Source organism: Schistocerca nitens, chromosome 9 (genome assembly GCF_023898315.1).
Source record: "Schistocerca nitens isolate TAMUIC-IGC-003100 chromosome 9, iqSchNite1.1, whole genome shotgun sequence".
Taxonomy (NCBI): domain Eukaryota; kingdom Metazoa; phylum Arthropoda; class Insecta; order Orthoptera; family Acrididae; genus Schistocerca; species Schistocerca nitens.
In genome coordinates, this window is record NC_064622.1 from 285,010,567 (window position 1) to 285,031,209 (window position 20,643).

Genomic DNA, 20,643 nt, shown 5'->3' on the forward strand with positions numbered 1-20,643 from the left:
GCCCTTGATTTTCACCTTTGCTTCTCGTTCGCAATAAAGATGGCTTGTGGTGTCTCTGTGGGGATTACTGCCCTTTAAACAACTAGATAGTTCCAGACAGGTACCTTATGCAAAACATTCAAGATTTTACATGTACTTTAGCTGGTGGAAAATTTTACTGCATTATAGATTGTCACAAAGTGTACAGCCAAATACTTGTGCCACTTTGTGAACTCCTGAAGATGGTGGTAGTTGTGCTGTTCGACAAATTTTAATTTTTATTTATGCCATTTGATCTCAAAAATGCTACACAGACATCACAAAGTTTTATGAATGAAGTGTTAAAGGTACTTCCATTTTCCTTCCCATACCTTGTTGACATTCGTAGTGTTCTCATCAAATGTATTACTACACGAACAACATGCGTAGGAAACACAGTGGCAGTTGTGTGACTGTGGTATAGTACTGAATGGAGAGAAGTGCATCATTGGCAAAGCAACCTCACCTTCCTAGGACATATGATTTCAACTGATGGCAGTTGTTCATTACTGTTACCTGTGATCTCCAGGTGAGCCTAACTAGTGCAGTGATCTTTCCTCACCCAGTGCCATTTGTGCTCCTAGCAATATTCATTGGTGTTAACCAAACAGCAATATGTGCAGTGGATCGGCCAACATTGGCAACCGTTAAATTTTCTTTCAAAAGTAGCAACCAGCGCACCACACCAGTGATGAGTGCTCCTCCTGGCAGTTCAGATGTATAGAGTTTGTCAGCCAGTTTACAATGGATGTGCACCACATAAAAGGAGCAGATAATGTTGGTGCTGATTACTTTTTGGATGCCGGTAGTTTGGCAAATGCCGTGGACTACAAGAACTCGCCAGCACTCAGACTGCAGATTCAGAACTACGGCATTTATTGTCTGACCCTTCCACAGGACTGTGACTCACCCAAATCTCAGTGCTAGGCACCAAATTGTCACTATTGTGTGACATCTCCTAGCAGAATCAAAGGCTCTACATTTTGCCAAAATTTCACAAAGCTGCTTTTGGCATTGCTCACAATTTGTCACATCCAGGAGCAAACACGATCATCAAGTTACTGGCACATAGTTTTGTTTGTCCATCAATTAAAAAAGAAGCTTGGGGCTTGGGCTCATTCGTATATTCAACGTCAACTATGCAAAATGAAATGGCACATATGCGCTGACATTGGGCAGTTTCAAGGTTCTAAGCCATGTCCACGTTCATCTTGTAGACTCCCTTCCAGCATTGGACAGCTACTGATACATTCCACAGCAGTTAGCGGGTGTACTCAATGGGCAGAAGCTACACCCTCATGGAAGTTTCTGTCGAGACAACAGCAAAGACTATAATTGCCACCTCGTTAGTATGATTTCATTGCCCCCCTCCACATATCTACCTAATAGAGTTGGGAATTCCAAACTGTTTTGTTCTAATAATTGTCCAAGTTGTGTGGCCCCCAACATCATCATATGACAAACTACCATCCTGCTATCAGTAGGATGATAGAAAAGTGGCATCAGACACAGCCCTCATGTGCTACTGTGAGAAATGAACAAACCCCTTTCATTGGTCCTTTTAGGCCCTCGCACAGTGGAGATGGAGGCATCACTAGCAGAAATAGTGCACGGGGAGCTGTTATGCATTCTGGAAGATGATCTGACATATGCACTGCTGCCATCCACAGCAGAACTACCACATCTGGTGCAGTATAGCCGACCACAAAGCTAAGATCCAACACCTACCTGCTTCACGCCATGGCAAACTCCTATTTTCATCCACAAAGCTTTGGATTACTGTACTCATATTCCACTCAACACAGATCTAATCAGATTGCTGCTCCTGCTACACAGACTGATCGCTTTCTGATGTGACAAGGAAACCAATACCATGGGGATCGTTAAAATGTCAAAACCACAAAGATCTGATGAGTCAAGCCAGCATAAGTCCTACCCACGTCCTTACCATGCTGACGTCGTTAGCCTCACCACACTGGAGACACCCGTGCAGACATCACCGGTTGTTATCAGCCCCTTCCATCATCCAGCAGCTGCACCATTGTTGTGTCAACAGTCCAGACAAAACCCATCTGACAAATAAAGTACAAATTTCCTTACATTTCAGGTGACTCGCATTATTGGGGGGGGGGGGGGGAATGGGGTTGGGGAGGAGGAGGCTGTGTGTGTGTCTAATCAATACAGAATGGACTGTAGTGTTTGTTACCACTGATATAAAGTTCATCTCAGAAGTTACTTTGTGTCAAGTTATTCTTTGTTGTTTGGAAATGTGTGTTTGTGGAATTAAAAATAGAAAGTAACTCATACATTTTATTGCCATGTACATTATTTAATAGATGTATAAACCTTACTCACTTATCTGTTGGTGTCATTATCATGTAGTTGATCAGACAACCAAACTTGGGGCACTGAATCTCAGTTTTGTTGTAGTGTTTCTTTATTTCCCGTTTAATAATGTTACAGTTCAGTTTCGGTTTATCTTTTGATTTGTTTTAATTTTTTGTGTGCGTCATAATGAAGGTCTGAACAGTATGCATTCATTTACTGATTGCTGCTAGTCTTTGGAATTAAATGTGAAGTTCTCGCTTCCTGACACACAGTATTTGTATGCTATACGTTAAATACACTTTCCTGCCTTGTCTGAATTTACCATACTTTCCTTATTCTAGACAGGTACTTACTAGATTTCTGTGCGAGCAATGAAATTACTGTCTGTAATACTATGCTCCAACATCATGCAAGACAATTGTACATTTGGATATCACCTAGTGGTAGGTTTAGAAACCAGATTGACTTCATCTGAGGGTGAGGAAGTTGGAAGACTTGGTCTTGAACTGTAAGACATTTCATGGGGCTGACTGTGGAAATTTTGGTTTTGTTTTGCTTTTTTTTTGGGGGGGGGGGGGGGGGAGTGGAACTGGGGTCATATGCGCTTAAGTCAAGACTGTGGAAATGATCACAATTTGCTGTCCATAAAAATGAGGATTAACCTCAAATTCACCAAGAAGAGTGGATAAGGAAGGACTTTGAGAATTTGGTGAGCTTGTAAGACCAAACTCCAAAAGATTACTCTTGATAAGGAAGCACCAGTATTAAAATCATGAGACTAAATGTAGAAGTATGTTTCCTTGTCACTTCCGACATCAGAATGACCACAAAGTGCAAAACATTCCTGGGATATCAATGTTTTCACTATAGGCAACTGAGGAGAGAAGCAGTCTGAAGGAAACTGGTATCCACAATACCCAGGATCTACATCTACATTTCTACATCTAAATTTATATTCCGCAACCCACCCAACGGTGTGTGGCGGAGGGCACTTTCCGTGCCACTGTCATTACCTCCCTTTCCTGTTCCAGTCGCGTATGGTTCGTGGGAAGAACGACTGCCGGAAAGCCTCCGTGCGTGCTCGAATCTCTCTAATTTTACATTTGTGATCTCCTCGGGAGGTATAAGTAGGGGGAAGCAATATATTCGATACCTCATCCAGAAACGCACCCTCTCGAAACCTGGACAGCAAGCTACACCACGATGCAGAGCGCCTCTCTTGCAGAGTCTGCCACTTGAGTTTGCTAAACATCTCCGTAACTCTATCACGCCTACCAAATAACCCTGTCACGAAACGCGCCGCTCTTCTTTGGACCTTCTCTATCTCCTCTGTCAACCCGACCTGGTACGGATCCCACACTGATGAGCAATACTCAAGTATAGGTCGAACGAGTGTTTTGTAAGCCGCCACCTTTGTTGATGGACTACACTTTCTAAGGACTCTCCCAATGAATCTCAACCTGGCACCCGCCTTACCAACAATTAATTTTATATGATCATTCCACTTCAAATCGTTCCGCATGCATACTCCCAGGTATTTTACAGACGTAACTGCTACCAGTGTTTGTTCCGCTATCATATAATCATACAATAAAGGACCCTTCTTTCTATGTATTTGCAATACATTACATTTGTCTATGTTAAGGGTCAGTTGCCACTCCCTGCTCCAAGTGCCTATCCGCTGCAGATCTACCTGCATTTCGCTGCAATTTTCTAATGCTGCAACTTCTCTGTATACTACAGCATCATCCACGAAAAGCCGCATGGGACTTCCGACACTATCTACTAGGTCATTTATATATACTGTGAAAAGCAATGGTCCCATAACACTCCCCTGTGTCACGCCAGAGGTTACTTTAACGTCTGTAGACGTCTCTCCATTGAGAACAACATGCTGTGCTCTGTTTGCTAAAAACTCTTCAATCCAGTCACACAGCTGGTCTGATATTTCATAGGCTTTTACTTTGTTTATCAGGTGACAGTGTGGAACTGTATCGAACGCCTTCCGGAAGTAAAGGAAAATGGCATCTACCTGGGAGCCTGTATCTAATATTTTCTGGGTCTCATGAACAAATAAAGTGAGTTGGGTCTCACACGATCGCTGTTTCCAGAATCCATGTTGATTCCTACAGAGTAGATTCTGGGTTTCCAGAAATGACATGATACGCGAGCAAAAATCATGTTCTAAAATTCTACAACAGATCGATGCCAGAGATATAGGTCTATAGTTTTGCGCATCTGCTTGACGACCCTTCTTGAAGACTGGGACTACCTGTGCTCTTTTCCAGTCATTTGCAACCTTCCGCTCCTTTAGAGACTTGAGGTACATGGCTTTTAGAAGGGGGGCAAGTTCTTTCGCGTACTCTGTGTAGAATTGAACTGGTATCCCGTCAAAGTCCAGTGGACTTTCCTCTACTGAGTGATTTCAGTTGATTTTCTATTCCTTGGACACTTAGTTTGATGTCAGCCATTTTTTCATTTGTGCGAGGATTTAGAGAAGGAACTGCAGTGCAGTCTTCCTCTGTGAAACAGCTTTGGAAAAAGGTGTTTAGTATTTCAGCTTTACGCGTGTCATTCTCTGTTTCAATGCCATCATCATCCCAGAGTGTCTGGATATGCTGTTTCGAGCCACTTACTGATTTAACGTAAGACCAGAACTTCCTAGGATCTTCTGTCAAGTCAGTTCATACAATTTTACTTTCGAATTCACTGAACACTTCATGCATAGCTAACTTTGACAACGTTTAGCTTCTGTTTGTCCGAGAGGTTTTGGCTGCGTTTAAACTTGCAGTGAAGCTCTCTTTGCTTTCGCAGTAGTTTCCTAACTTTGTTGTTGAACCACGGTGGGTTTTTCCCGTCCCTCACAGTTTTACTCGGCATGTACCATGTACCTGTCTAAAACGCAATTTACGATTGCCTTGAACTTTTTCCATACACACTCAACATTGTCAGTGTCGGAACAGAAATTTTTGTTTTGATCTGTTAGGTAAGCTGAAATTTGCTTTCTATTACTCTTGCTAAACAGATAAACCTTCCTCCCTTTTTTTATATTCCTATTTACTTCCATATTCAGGGATGCTGCAATGGCCTTATGATCACCGGTTCCCTGTTCTGCACTTACAGAGTTGAAAAGTTCGGGTCTGTTTGTTATCAGTAGGTCCAAGATGTTATCTGCACGAGTCGGTTCTCTGTTTAATTGCTCGACATAATTTTCGGATAGTGCACTCAGTATAATGTCACTCGATGCTCTGTCCCTACCACCTGTCCTAAACATCTGAGTGTCCCAGTCTATATCTGGTAAATTGAAATCTCCACCTAAGACTATAACATGCCGAGGAAATTTATGTGAAATGTATTCCAAATTTTCTGTCAGTTGTTCTGCCATTAATGCTGCTGAGTCAGGAGGCAGGTAAAAGGAGCCAATTATTAACCTAGCTCGGTTGTTGAGTGTAACCTTCACCCATAATAATTCACATGAACTATCCACTTCTACTTCACTACAGGTTAAACTACTACTAACAGTGACAAACACGCCACCACCGGTTGCATGCAATCTATCCTTTCTAAATGCCGTCTGTGCCTTTGTAAAAATTTCGGCAGAATTTATCTCTGGCTTCAGCCAGCTTTCCGTACCTGTAACGATTTCAGCTTCGGTGCTTTCTATCAGCGCTTGAAGTTCTGGTACTTTACTAACACAGCTTCGACAGTTTACAATTACAATACCGATTGCTGCTTGGTCCCCGCATGTCCTGACTTTGCCCCGTACCCTTTGAGGCTGTTGCCTTTTCTTTACTTGCCCGAGACCATCTAACCTAAAAAACCGCCCAGTCCACGCCACACAACCGCTGCTGCCCGTGTAGCCGCCTGCTGTGTGTAGTGGACTCCTGACCTATCCAGCAGAACCCGAAACCCCACCACCCTATGGCGCAAGTCGACGAATCTGCAGCCCACACGGTCACAGAACCGTCTCAGCCTCTGATTCAGACCCTCCACTTGGCTCTGTAGCAAAGGTCCGCAGTCAGTCCTGCCGATGATGCTGCAGATGGTGAGCTCTGCTTTCATCCCGCTAGTGAGACTGGCAGTCTTCACCAAATCAGATAGCCGCCTGAAGCCAGAGAGGATTTCCTCTGATCCATAGCGACACACACCATTGGTGCCGACATGAGCGACCACCTGCAGATGGGTGCACCCTGTACCCTTCATGGGATCCGGAAGGACCCTTTCCACATCTGGAATGACTCCCCCCGGTATGCACACGAAGTGCACATTGGTTTCCTTCCCCTCTCTTGCTGCCATATTCCTAAGGGGCCCCATTACGCGCCTGACGTTGGAGCTCCCAATTACCAGTAAGCCCACCCTCTGCGACTGCCCGGATCTTGCAGACTGAGGGGCAACCTCTGGAACAGGACAAGCAGCCATGTCCTGCCAAAGATCAGTATCAGTCGGAGACAGAGCCTGAAACCGATTCGTCAGACAAACTGGAGAGGCCTTCCGTTCAGCAGGTATAAGAACTTGTGCTGAGAAATTCAATGGAATTGTAGAAAAGACAGGTCACACTTCAGTAGCGGTATCTGTGATGAAATAGAATAACATTGCAAGCAAATCAAGTATGTGATCTCTTCAAAAAACTGAATAACATCACAACCAGTGAATTTAATTTTTGTACATGGGAGGCAGCCGATGAGAATGCCTACCCTATCAGAGACAAGGACATTGCTGTTTTGAGATGGAAACAGTACTGTACTGTGAAAAATTGTATTCTGGAATTAACAACAGTGTGGATGGTCAAGCAGTTGAGCAACTTACATCAGAACCTACAATCTTACACAGAAAAATAGAGAATGCAATTCAACATTTGAATAACTATAAATCCCCTGGTCTGGAAATTATATCTGGAGAGATGATTAAAGAAATGGGGCAAGAAGGGATTAATATGCTGCATTCATTGTGTACAAGATTACAGGAAGCTGTTGAGTGGCCAGAAGACTGGTCGCACTCTCTCTTCCACCCTGTATACAATAAAGTGTCAATCAGGAACTGCTCCAACAAATGAACTATTGCTCTCATATCCCATGCAAACAACATTTTGCTCTACATTTTGAACCAGCATTTCAAGCCGTATATTCAGCCTCACATATCCACACATTTTGATGAAGGAAAAGGAGAATCTTTTGACTGTGTTTTCTAGGAAAACACAGACAAGTTCTGACATGTCTCATTTCTTCAATGAAGCAAAAGTTGTCAAACAGGGTTGTGTTCTATTCCTCACTAGGAATGTCCACAATGGTTGGACTAAAGGCATATCAGTTGGTGGTAGAACTATTAGCAATCTCTGATTTGGTGATGACACTGTGCTTTAGTCAGCAGTGATGATTAACTTTCTGAGAAACTAAGAAAAATAAAGTACACTAGTTTACCATATGAATTAGACACCAACCTCAGCGAGTCAAAACCTGTGCTAACTGATTGAAGAGCACAGGTTCAACTTACAAGTCAATTGAAAGAACTGAAACTCATGCATTCTTTCATCTATCCAAATTTACAGCTGGATTCAAGACTTCGTTGCAGTTAGCACTCAATACATCAGTCTTAATAGAACAAAATAGATAGGTGTAAAGGTAATTTCCGGAGTACCTCTCAAGGAAGTGTGATAGGATTGTTACTGTTTACAATATATATAAATGATCTAGTAGAAAGTGTTGGATGCTCTTTAAGACTTTTGCAGATGATGCTATTGTCTGTAACAAAATAGCAACGCCAGAAGATAGTAATGATTTGCAGAATGATCTCCAGAGAATTGATGAATGGTACAGGCGCTGGTAGTTGATACTGAACATAAATAAATTTAACATATTGCACATACATAGGAAAAGAGGTCCACTACTGCACAGATACACTATTGATGACAGACTGCTGGAAACAGTATCTACCGTAAAATATGTATGAGTAACTGTCCAGAGTGACCTTAAGTGGAATAGAACAAATAGTGGAAATAGTAGATGCCAAACTCAGATTCATAGCAAGAATGTTAAGGAAATGTAACTCATCCATGAAGGAAGTGGCTTATAAGGCACTTGTTCAACTGATTCTTGAGTGTTGTTTATCTATGTGGGATCCATACCAGATAGGTGTGATAGAAAAGATAGAGAAGATCCAATTTCATCACGGGATTGTGTAGCCAGTATGAGAGCGTTACAGAGATGCTCAACAAACTCCATTGGCAGATGTTACAAAGAGACGTTGTGCATCATGGAGAGATTTACTATTGAAATGTCCAGAGAACACTTTCTGGGAAGAGTCGGACAATATATTACTTCCTCGCACATACATCTTGTGTAGTGATGACAAGGAGAAAATTTGAGAAATTGGGACCAATACAGAGGTGTACCAATAATCATTCCTTCCATGCACTATTTGCGAGTGGAAAGAGGTTGGAGGTGATACGAAAAGTACCCTCTGCCTCACACTATTAGGTTGCTTGCGGAGTATGATATAGGTAGATAGGTTTTCTCATGTCAACCAAAATTTCTCCAGTTCTTTGGCTATAGTGTGAGAAGACATGAAGAAAATCTAGAGAAAATAGTTATCGAAGGAAAGATTGAGGGCAAGAGACTAAGGGGAAGAGCACCAAGTAGATAGACAGATCAAATCAAGATCATCTCCAGTCTAAATCTTCAGCAGGCTTTGAGGGAAGATGGTAAACATCTGGGATCAAGTCACTTGGTTTATGGGGTCAGTGTGAATGGCATGACAACTTGCAGTGATGGTGGTGGTGACGAGGCCTTATTGGATAAGTAAATTAAAAATGGTGGAATAATATGCAAAATAAAGCATTAAATTTATTGCCTATAATGCTGGTTCTACGCCATTCACACAGTGTACCCTGTAATTCTTATCTACACAGTCGACGTAATTATATATGGTAATGACAGAAAATTCTTGGTACTTCTACCAAATTCAGCAGGGCAGTTTGCTGCTATTGTTTCACAGTTGTGATGTAAAGAGCCATTTATTATTGGTGTAAATGTAATTCATGAAAAATAGATAGATGTATAAGCATATTGCCAGTGATATGGTTATACATGGAAATTGTATCAATATTCTTCTCATGTGTTTCTGATGAAGATTTACACTAACACTCGTAAATGCTTATAGTTTAAACAAATTTAAAACATGATCAAGATGGAAAATAACAATCAACAGTGCGAATAGTGGCCGACTTGTATAATGATTTTATGTCATTTATTGACCACATTGAAATTCAAGGATGATGGTATGCAAATCTGGGACTGTTTTCCCTTGTTAGGCTCTGTTAATTAATTCTGATCAATATTCAGAACATCCAGTTGTTTGCAAAAATATTTAGATGATAACTTTTTTTTATTTCTGAGGCAACAAGTCTTTTCTCTACCACCGTGATGATGTTTCACTTCACAGAGCCTGAATTATTATATCATAATTTGAAGAAATTTAGGTGAGTTTGCTGAACAGGCCTTTTCAGACCCCCATTTTTCACATCTTTGGGATTAGCTATTTGTGTTGTGTGTGTGTGTGTGTGTGTGTGTGTGTGTGTGTGTGTGTGTGTCTGTGTGCATGTGTGATAAAGTTTGTTCAAAAACTGGGTAACAACTGTTCTCTATGTTTTGGATGGCCAAAAATTGGAAATGAATTCTTCATTAAATGTACTAAAGCCAGCTACAGAGAATTTCCTGAAGATGTAATAGTAAAATGTGGTTCTACATAACATCAGTTACATGACTAGTTTTATTTGGAGTTAACAATGGTAAAAGTCCAGAGGCTTCAGTAATATGACATTCATAAGTATTTCCAATTATTCATACTAGATATTAATGCTCTCTCCAGTCTTGGGATGCACTTAAAACCATTCAAAAAATCCCAGAAGGGAAAAAAATGTGTATTGTACCAATGTTTGGAACCAAACCTTGCCTGTTGCTGGCAGTGCATGAATGTGCAAATCAGAAAGTTTGGTTTCACTTTTCAGTCTGACACACCAACTACCTTTTGTGTTCAAAATACTGTGATGTGTCACAGGATGCAAAGAGCTTTTGAACACACCACTCATGAAGATTAGAAATTCTGGTTTTGTGCTTGTTGCTAACTCTGCTTTCCTTTTGCTCATTCTCAAGCAGTATGTTCATAATTTGCAACCCTCATGGTCTATCTGCTTAGTCTTTGTAATATTCTGAAAAGCGTAACACATTTGCAGATATGCCAGTTGATCTTTCAGTTTCTTGGTAGTATTCTGTGAATTATGCCTGCTTTCCACTTAATGCCAATGTTTTATATTTCTGTTTAATGCGTTGCTATTAAGTTTTAGGGAAAGACAGGATCAGCTTAATGCTTGAATAGCTGATGGCATTTAATTTTTTTGCCACTGTAAATCTATTTTTCTCAACACTGATGCTATTTTATTAAAATTGTAGATATATTCCCCCATCATGTCCCATCCACCTGTTCTTAGCACTACTGGGTCATTCATGCCAAATAAATACTAGTAGGAAGTTGGGAACTGCTTAAAACAACGTGACTGAATGCAGTGACCTGTCAGCAACGTAACATAAACCTAATTATGAAAATAAAAGATTGCTACTCACCATGTAGCAGAATTGTTGAGTCGCAGAGAGGCACAACAAAAAAGACTACTGAACACATAAGCTTCAGGCCTTTTTTCGAAACACACACACACATACACACACAACACACACACACACACACACACACACACACACACACACACACACACACACACACACACACCAACATGGTCCTGTAAAACCATATCAACCAAGCCCACATCTGCAGTAACGGGCGATTCCTCTCAAAATGTGCTGAGGGTCTCACTGAAGCCTTCACAGACTGTAATTATCCTCCAAACCTTGTACAAAAACATATCTCCCTTGCCTTATCTTTCCAGTCTCCCACCACCTCCCAAAGTCCCACCATCCCACCAGAGAGGAGCATTACCTTCGCATCTCACTACCACCCAGGACTGGAGCAACTGAATTACATTCTCCACCAGGGTTTTGACTAGCTCTTGTTGTGCCTTGAAATGAGAAATGTCCTACCCACTATCCTTCCCACCCCTACCACAGTGGCATTCTGTCCGCCACCGAAACTTCACAATATATTCGTCCATCCCTACACAACCCCTGCTCACACTCCCTTACCTCAGGAGTCATAACCCTGTAATAGACCTAGATGTAAGACATGTCCTATACATCCTCCACCACCACCACCTCCTCCTATGCCAGTCCAGTCACAAACGTCACTTATCCCATCAAAGGCAGGGCTACCTGTGAAACAAGTAATGTAATGTATAAACTAAGCTGCAACCACTGTGCTGCATTCTATGTGGGCATGACAACCAACCAGCTGTGTGTCTGCATGAATGGCCACCATCAAACTGTGACCAAGAAACAAGTCGACCATCCTGGTGCTGAACACACTGCAAAACATGACATCCTCCTTTTCGATGACTGCAACCCTTCTGGCCTCAAGCTTCGTTAGTAATGGTCCTCACCCATCCAGCCCCTTCTCTGTTCCCATTCCAGCACTGCACTACCCTCAGTCCAACATATCAGTTAGTCTTTTTACTTCTCTCCTCTTCCTCTACCTCCTCCCTCCCCCACCTCTCGCCTGCCCTCCGTCTAACCTCCAGAATTTCACTGTCCATCACCCCTACCCTACTATCCCCCCATCTTACCACCCCAGCCACCTCCTTACCCCACCCAGTCGCCACTCCCATCATATACTTGTGCTGCTGCTCGCAGTGTGGCTTCAGTTGTCTGAGAGTGCAGTCGTGTGTGTGTGTGTGTGTGTGTGTGTGTGTGTGTGTGTGTGTGTGTGTGTGGGGTCTAATTTTGACGAAGGCCTTACTGGCCGAAAGCTTTATTTATGACAGTCTTTTTGTTGTGCCTATCTGCAACTCAGAATCTCTGCTTTATTGTGAATAGCAACCTTCCTTTTCATAATATTGTTGCAAAGAATATATCTTTAACTTTCAACTACCTACTGCTGACGACGAAAACTACATTGCACAGTAGTGGGTGATGAAGCCCAGATTGACTGCAACTGTTGTGGATCTTTCTTCATACACTGTAAATGCATACTACCTTGTTTACTCCACGCTAAGGGCATAATTTTAGCAGGGGAAAAAAATAAAACTTTTTCTGACCAGGGAACGAAAGTTACCTGCAAAGGGCCAAAGTTACCTGAGATTACCGTATATCTCTTAGAGTAGATTAATGGGAACCGTTAAAACCACGTCTATCATAAATGTTCCTTCATCACATTGGATAGGCACATAAACAGTCTTTGACATAATAGCAGTTACACCATCTCCATATAGTGTGTGGCCCTGTGGAAAATATAGCTGACAAATCTGTGTGCTCTGAATAACAATACAATTCCATAAGTTGAGTTGCAACATTTGTGTCCATCCAGGATTTTGTGGTATTATACAATTATAGTAATAGTAGTAATGATAGTAATAGTAATAATAATAATAATAATAATAATAATAATAATAAATGTTTGTGACTGCATATGAACATTTAAATATGATTACATGATTCTCATTTTCATGTTTGGTTGGATATTTCTGCTAAAAGTGTGTGTGTGTAAAACCTAATACTATAAACTATAACCCTGGTATCAGCGAGCACTATGTGTGTGCACTATAATTCTTACGATTTTTTCCCCTCTGTTGCAGCGGCTTCACGACTGGAATCACAAGCAAAAACCAAAATTGCTGTTACATATGCTGCACAATTTGTGTTGGTGAGTTTGAATAAGAAACATAAAACATATAGAATATTATGTATGTAATTTGTGTATTGGTCTTCAGTCAGTAAGAAAATTGGCTGTGAAAGGCAAGGGTCCAGGTTTCAGAGATAGCCCAGCATGCGCTTTGAAACCATCAAGGAGTTTCACTAGACAGAGGGGGGGAGGGGGGGGGAGTGTGTTAAATTCTCTAGACTGGTATGATCAAAACAAAAAAACCGAAATCCGACAAATGTCTTTCGGAAAAAGGAGTGTTAGTTATACAGCGAATAAATTCAAATGGTACAAGCCATGAGGTGTTCCTGGGTAGCTAAATTGACAAGAACTCTTGCTATGAAAGGCAAATGTTAATGTTTGAGTCTTGGTCCAGAGCACAGTTTTAACCTGTAAGGAAGTTTTACAACAGCTATAAATTTATCTAGATGTTTAGGCGTAGTGTAATAATTGGCTTGAAATGTTAATAATATCACATACTCATTTCTTACCTACATATTGGCAACACTGTGTGAAAGTTACAGAAACTTTAGTTCTGAGTGTGTATCTCATATTATTTTGAGTTTCTGTTGCTATCAGTTTGACAGAGCACTGAAAGACCTGAGTCGAAACAAGATCCCCAGAGTAGACAACAATCCATAAGAACTACTGACAGCCTTGGGAGAGCCAGTCCTGACAAAACTCCACCATCTGGTGAGCAAGATGTATGAGACAGGCGAAATTCCCTCAGACTTCAAGAAGAATATAATAATTCCAATCCCAAAGAAAGCAGGCGTTGACAGATGTGAAAATTAGCAAACTATCAGTTTAATAAGTCACAGCTGCAAAATACTAACGCGAATTCTTTACAGATGAATGGAAAAACTAGTAGAAACCGACCTCGGGGAAGATCAGTTTGGATTCCGTAGAAATATTGGAACATGTGAGGCAATACTGACCCTACGACTTATCTTAGGAGAAAGATTAAGGAAAGGCAAACCTACGATTCTAGCATTTGTAGACTTAGAGAACGCTTTTGACAATGTTGACTGGAATACTATCTTTCAAATTCAGAAGGTGGCAGGGGTAAAATACAGGGAGCGAAAGGCTATTTACAATTTGTACAGAAAGCAGATGGCAGTTATAAGAGTCGAGGGGTATGAAAGGGAAGCAGTGGTTGGGAAGGGAGTGAGACAGGGTTGTAGCCTATCCCCGATGTTATTCAATCTGTATATTGGGCAAGCAATAAAGGAAACAAAAGAAAAATTTGGAGTAGGTATTAAAATCCATGGAGAAGAAATAAAAACCTTGAGGTTCGCCGATGACATTGTAATTCTGTCAGAGACAGCAAAGGACTTGGAAGAGCAGTTGAACGGAATGGACAGTGTCTTGAAAGGAGGGTATAAGATGAACATCAACAAAAGCAAAACAAGGATAATGGAATGTAGTCGAATTAAGTTGGGTGATGCTGAGGGAATTAGATTAGGAAATGAGATACTTAAAGTAGTAAAGGAGTTTTGCTATTTGGGGAGCAAAATAACTGATGATTGTCGAAGTAGAGAGGATATAAAATGTAGACTGGCAATGGCAAGGAAAGCGTTTCTGAAGAAGAAAAATTTGTTAACATTGAGTATAGATTTAAATGTTAGGAAGTCGTTTCTGGAAGTATTTGTATGGAGTGTAGCCATGTATGGAAGTGAAATGTGGACGATAAATAGTTTAGAGAAGAAGAGAATAGAAGCTTTCGAAATGTGGTGCTACAGAAGAATGCTGAAGATTAGATGGGTAGATCACATAACTAATGAGGAGGTATTGAATAGAATTGGGGAGAAGAGGAGCTTGTGGCACAACTTGACTAGAAGACGGGATCGGTTGGTAGGACAAGTTCTGAGACATCGAGGGATCACCAATTTAGTATTGGAGGGCAGCGAGGAGGGTAAAAATCGTTGAGGGAGACCAAGAGATGAATACACTAAGCAGATTCAGAAGGATGTAGGCTGCAGTAGGTACTGGGAGATGAAGAAGCTTGCACAGGATAGAGTAGCATGGAGAGCTGCATCAAACCAGTCTCAGGACTGAAGACCACAACAACAACAACATTACTATCACTTATAAATCTGGGTATGAACAACACTTCTCATAATGATGTACTCCTTAGCAGGCATGACAATATGTTCTAGAAGATTAGACTACTTAAATATTTGACAACAATGTGTAATCTAGGAATTTGTAACGAAAGTACATTGTGTATTTATGAACTGATTACTTCCAGTACACGCGTCCTCAACGTAGGTGGGTTCCTCTCATCCTATAGTCGGAGTCACCTGCCCATACCTTGTAATCTTCTCCAAGCTATCCCGCTCTCTTCCCTGAGGAAGGAACTATTAGTTCCACAGATGGGTAGTGTATCACTATTATACGTGTTGGATAGGCAGTATTTTGTATTTTGCCTCCTAAAAGTAAGTGCTGGCGAGCAATTTTGTCTCGTAATTCAGCAGTTTTCTCAATGGAATTTTCCTTTGATACAATGAAACAAGATCTTTGTCGTATATTCCCACTTATTTATCCATATGTTTCCTTTAGTAATGCCTTGTTAACTTACAGGGCATCATTACCTGCTGCTTTGTCTGGATGTATAAGCATGTACCTGTTGCAACTTTTCCACCAAATTGGATGAAACCTTTCGGTGCATTTCTCTCATGGCCATCTGGCATTGATGGTGGTATAAGTATTGTTATTTGGTTGTTTTGTGTTGGACACGTTGCAAGAAAAGCAGCTAAGCAGTTTTGTATTTGAGTGTGCTAAATATTGTGTATGTCAAGATGCTTAATTTTGTTACGAGCACAGTACTTGTATTTCCATCCCAAAGAAATATTTTAAAAATAAAAGTTTTGTTGCTGAGAAATTCTTCCTGTTTTGTTCCCTTCTTCATGGAAATTAAGCGTTTCCGGACACATGTCCACATAACATCTTTTCTTTATTTGTGTGTGAGGAATGTTTTCTGAAAGTTTGGCCGTACCTTTTTGTAACACCCTGTATACAAGAATTTATGTTATTTTTCAGCTGTAGCATGGAGCAACTTTCTAAGAGGAGCACTCCGTCTTCGGGACCCGAGTAGCCCACCGGGACCATCCGACCGCCGTGTCATCCTCAGTTGAGGATGCGGATAGGAGGGGCGTGTGGTCAGCATACTGCTCTGCCGGTCGTTATGATGGTTTTCTGTGACCGGAGCCGCCCCTATTCGGTCGAGTAGCTCCTCAGTTGGCATCACGAGGCTGAGTGCTCCCCGAAAAATGGCAACAGCGCATGGCGGCTGGATGGTCACCCATCCAAGTGCCGGCCACGCCCGACAGCGCTTAACTTTGGTGATCTCACGGGAACCGGTGTATCCACTGCGACAGGGCCGTTGCCTTCTAAGAGGAGAGGTTGATCCAAATTGTGAAACTTGGTTGCAGCAGCAATTATGTGATGTAGGTGAAGAGGAAAATTGGAATTACAACTGAAACCTACAATTATGGATAATGGGATGTAAGGCGAAAGGCTTGGGCCCATGTACCATCATGTGTCATTTCCTGTTACTAACTTATTGACGTAAATAACTCTGAAACGGATAGGCCTTTGGCAATCTCAATTTCAATTAATTACAAAACAGATTGAGTAAAATATCAAATCTCAATAATAGGGCAATAAAAACAGGTAGGCCTTGATAAATACAGGTTTCAGCTAATCCAAATGTTGAAAGAGCTCTTAATTTAATTAAAAGGGAACAGGCAGGCTTTCAATAATGACAGCTTCAGTTAAGTGATATTACCAAATAGAAAATGAGCAGACCTTCTTTAATAACAGCTTCAGTTAAGTCAGATTACCAAATAGAAAAAAGGTAGGCCTTTATAAATAACTGCTTCAGTTAAGTAACCAGGAGTTTGAATTGCCTCCTCACAAATGGTGCTCTAGAAGGCTTATACACAAAGAACACAAGACTACACCAAACAGTAAGGCCAAGAAAGGTAACAAAGAGAGGACCGGCCTTCCAAGGGCCTTTTTGTTGGGTACAGACCAGTCAAAGAAATATTAACACAGCAAGGTTAATTACATGAAGGCAACAATAACTAGCCAAATGTTGTACCTGTGTCACTGCAAGATACAGCCTCTACAACGGCGCGAAACACCTGAGAAAAAATTAGGCAAAAACCCAATTACATAGCCTCAGCAATTGCAAATTTTGAGACCCAGGCACCTCCTAAGCCAATATAATTAACAGAGCAATGACATCTGCAATTCCTGAAGGTATCTTGAAATCGGCTGAAGTTTGCAAATCGAAGCTGAAGCTTGCTGGTTCCAAAGGGGGCCCAGAATTCAGCACAGCAAAACTAGCTTCAACTCTCTCATTGGTGTGCCACATCCCAGAGCTGGCTGGCCAGTCTATGCATGAAGACAGCACACGAAGTCAGCCACGGATTCAAATCGGCCCACAAATAAACCCAGCATCCACTCACGAGATTCCGTGCACAAGATGCTTGCGCAATTGCTCACCTTAGTTGCCGGGCGCACCTTTCACACTGTCCCACTCGCTCCATTGCCACTCCCTGACTTGCCACAGCACAACCCGTCCCATCCCCATCAACAACCTTGAGCAAAGATCTTAGTGGCCTCAAACAAGAGGGACATCATATAATGGATCGATTAAGTGGTGCCAGGAATTCAAAAGATGACTCCAGAAACTCCCCCATGCCCAACCTCTCCTCCTTAAACCAATGGATACTGGCCCAGCCCACGGAAGAAGAAGGGGGAGTTTAATTAACGGGCTTAAGTTGATTAATATAACATATATGGACATGTCTGAAAGAACAGACACCACTGATGACCTGCAGCCATCTAGAACGAAATTAGAATTATATATTAATACCTTCAGCTACTGACGGGCATTGATATATATCAACGGGGACAGGTGAAAATGTGTGCCCTGACTGGGACTCAAACCCGAGATCTCCTACTTACATGGCAGATACTCTATCCATCTGAGCCACCGAGGGCACAGAGGACAGTGCGACTGCAGGGACTATCTCATGCACGCCTCCCGTGAGACCCACATTCTCACCTTATATATCCACACACTACATTCGTAGTGTCCCTACCCAACACACTCATTACTCGTGGAAGACATTCTTACCAAGTCCTGTAAGAGTTTGGGTAATATGTGTGCATCACCACAGAAGAGGAAGGTCATGGCCGGTATTGCCAGAACTATATACTTATATGGATATGGTGTATGTTCTTTCAGACATAGTATTTATCAATGCCCGTCTGCAGCTGAAGGTATTAATATATAATTCTAATTTCGTTCTAGATGGCTGCAGGTCATCGATTGTGTCCATTCTTCCGGACAAGTTAGAGAGAGGGGTACTGATAGGATAAGTAAACAAGAAAGCAGCAGGAACTGCCTTGGATGCTCCATGCTGTGCAGTGTTAAATGCAAAATTGATCCACGGCAAGGTGGTATCCCACTTACTCGGAGACTTACGATGGTAAATGATCAAAGCTGACTTAGAGTTGCGATTCACTCTCTCGGCAAAAGGTGCCTGGGGATAACATCATGTGTTGGTTAGGTGTTTAACAGTGTGACGAAAGCCAAATTGCTTAAACTGTTCACAAACAAATTCCGGAGGGTTATTGCTAACAAGAGCCTTCGGAAGTCCAAACTAGCTGAAAATGTTGATCAGATGTGCAATGGTAATGGCCACCATGACCCCACAACTAGGGATTAGCCATACACATCTGGAAAATATGTCAACAACCACCTGAATATTTCTGTTCCCCTTCTTGGTATGAGGAAGAGGCTCTACATAATCGATAAAGAGTTTGTCCATAGGGTTCTCCTCATGCTTGGATTGTAACAAGTCCTTCAGAGGACTATTACTGGGTTTAGCCTTCTCACCCACTAATCGCCTGATATCCTAATACAAAGAGGGCCACGTGAGGTGAGCCTTAAACTTTTCTAAGGTTTTATAGAGGTCCAGATGTCCTCCCACTCAAGAATTACGAAAATAATGGAAAATGGGAGGCACCAGCTCCTTAGGCAAACAAATTTTAAAGTCTCTGGCTTTGTTAACGTGTTTACATAGAATGCCATTCCTGATGGAGTAGTCACCAACCTCACCACTGGATAAGAGTTGCTTTCTTAATGGACCCCACACTGGATCTTGATCCTGTTGGGTTTTAACGTCCACAAACAACTGGGGAACTTCAGCTAAAACGGTATACACAACCAGGTGAGACACATTAATGCCCTTATTCTCGACAGCCCCCTCATCCTGAAACATGCGACTGAGGGTGGTGGCGACTTGGTTGTCGGATCCTTTTATGCATAGCACCTTGAAGTGCAATGTAGAGATGCTGACCACCCACTGGCAATCTCGCCATTTTTCCTGGGTTGATCCAACACCCAACTTAGGGCTTGATTGCCCATCTCAAGATCAAGCTCCCTATGCTCGAGATAGAACTGAAACTTCTATAAGGCAAAAAGCAAAGCTAGCACCTTACACTCATGAATGGAGTAATTCATCTCAGCACTAGATAACATTATAGACAGGAAAGCTAATGGGTGACTTATATCGTAATCTTCCTGCAACAACACAGCAGTAATACCAGCATTGGAGGGATCAGTGGGAATGATGAATATTTTGCTGAAATCCAGGATGATAGCTTCAAAAGCCGCCTGTTGGCTCTCACCCCAGACAAATTTCTCCCCCTTCCTACATAGTTTATTCAGGGGAGTGGCCATCTGGGCAAAATCAGAGACAAAATGTCGAAAATAATTCACCATCCCAATAAATCTGGCTATTTCCTTCCTATTTTGATCCCGAGGAAATTTCTCTAACACCTTAGTTCATTCGTGGTCAATCCTAATGCCATCCTCAGAAATTAAATGCCCCAGAAAGGACACCTTTTTCCTAGCAAGTCTAATCTGGACGGCTTTACGGTCAACCCCACATCCCGAAACTTCTTGAGGACATCCCGAAGATGGGAAATATGATCCTCAAACGACTGACCATAAATGACATCATCATCAAGTTAACTAAAGACACAAACAAAAACTTCAAGTCACCTAGGATACGATCTAACAAATGAAACAAAACTGCCATCTCAGTGGACAAGCCGAACAGCACCCGGTTGAAATCGTAAAGGTTCCAGTCAGTGCAGAATGCAGTGACATGTTTAGACTCCTCGGTAAGAGGAATATGATAATAAGCTTGGTTGAAATCAAGCACTGTGAACCACTTAAACCCCGAAAACCAGGTAAAGCAGTTGTGAGGATCCGGCAAGGGGACAGATTCCAAGATAATCTTTTTATTAAGGAGTCTATAATCAACCACCGGCCTGTAGTCCTGGCCCTGAGCTTTGGGAACGAGAAAAATCAGTGACGCATAGGGAGATGGAGACAGCCTAATGACCCCTTCCTTCAACATACTTGCCAATTTCTGTCGCAAGATTTTCATTTTGGGTGGCGATAGGTGATAAGAA

The 20,643-nt window shown here is 41.8% G+C and overlaps 1 protein-coding gene across 2 annotated transcripts in view; it reads left to right on the top strand.

Annotated features, from left to right (window-relative positions):
- The window catches only part of LOC126203489 (guided entry of tail-anchored proteins factor 1-like), a 103,955-nt gene extending 87,928 nt beyond the window's left edge, over positions 1 to 16,027 (top strand). For both annotated transcript variants that reach the window (XM_049937820.1, XM_049937819.1), the window contains 2 exons: positions 13,079 to 13,146; positions 15,727 to 16,027. In XM_049937820.1, coding sequence (XP_049793777.1) covers positions 13,079 to 13,146; positions 15,727 to 15,918 — 260 coding nt within the window. In that variant the 3' untranslated portion in view covers positions 15,919 to 16,027. The remainder of the gene's footprint in view (positions 1 to 13,078; positions 13,147 to 15,726) is intronic.
- Positions 16,028 to 20,643: the final 4,616 nt, after the last annotated feature.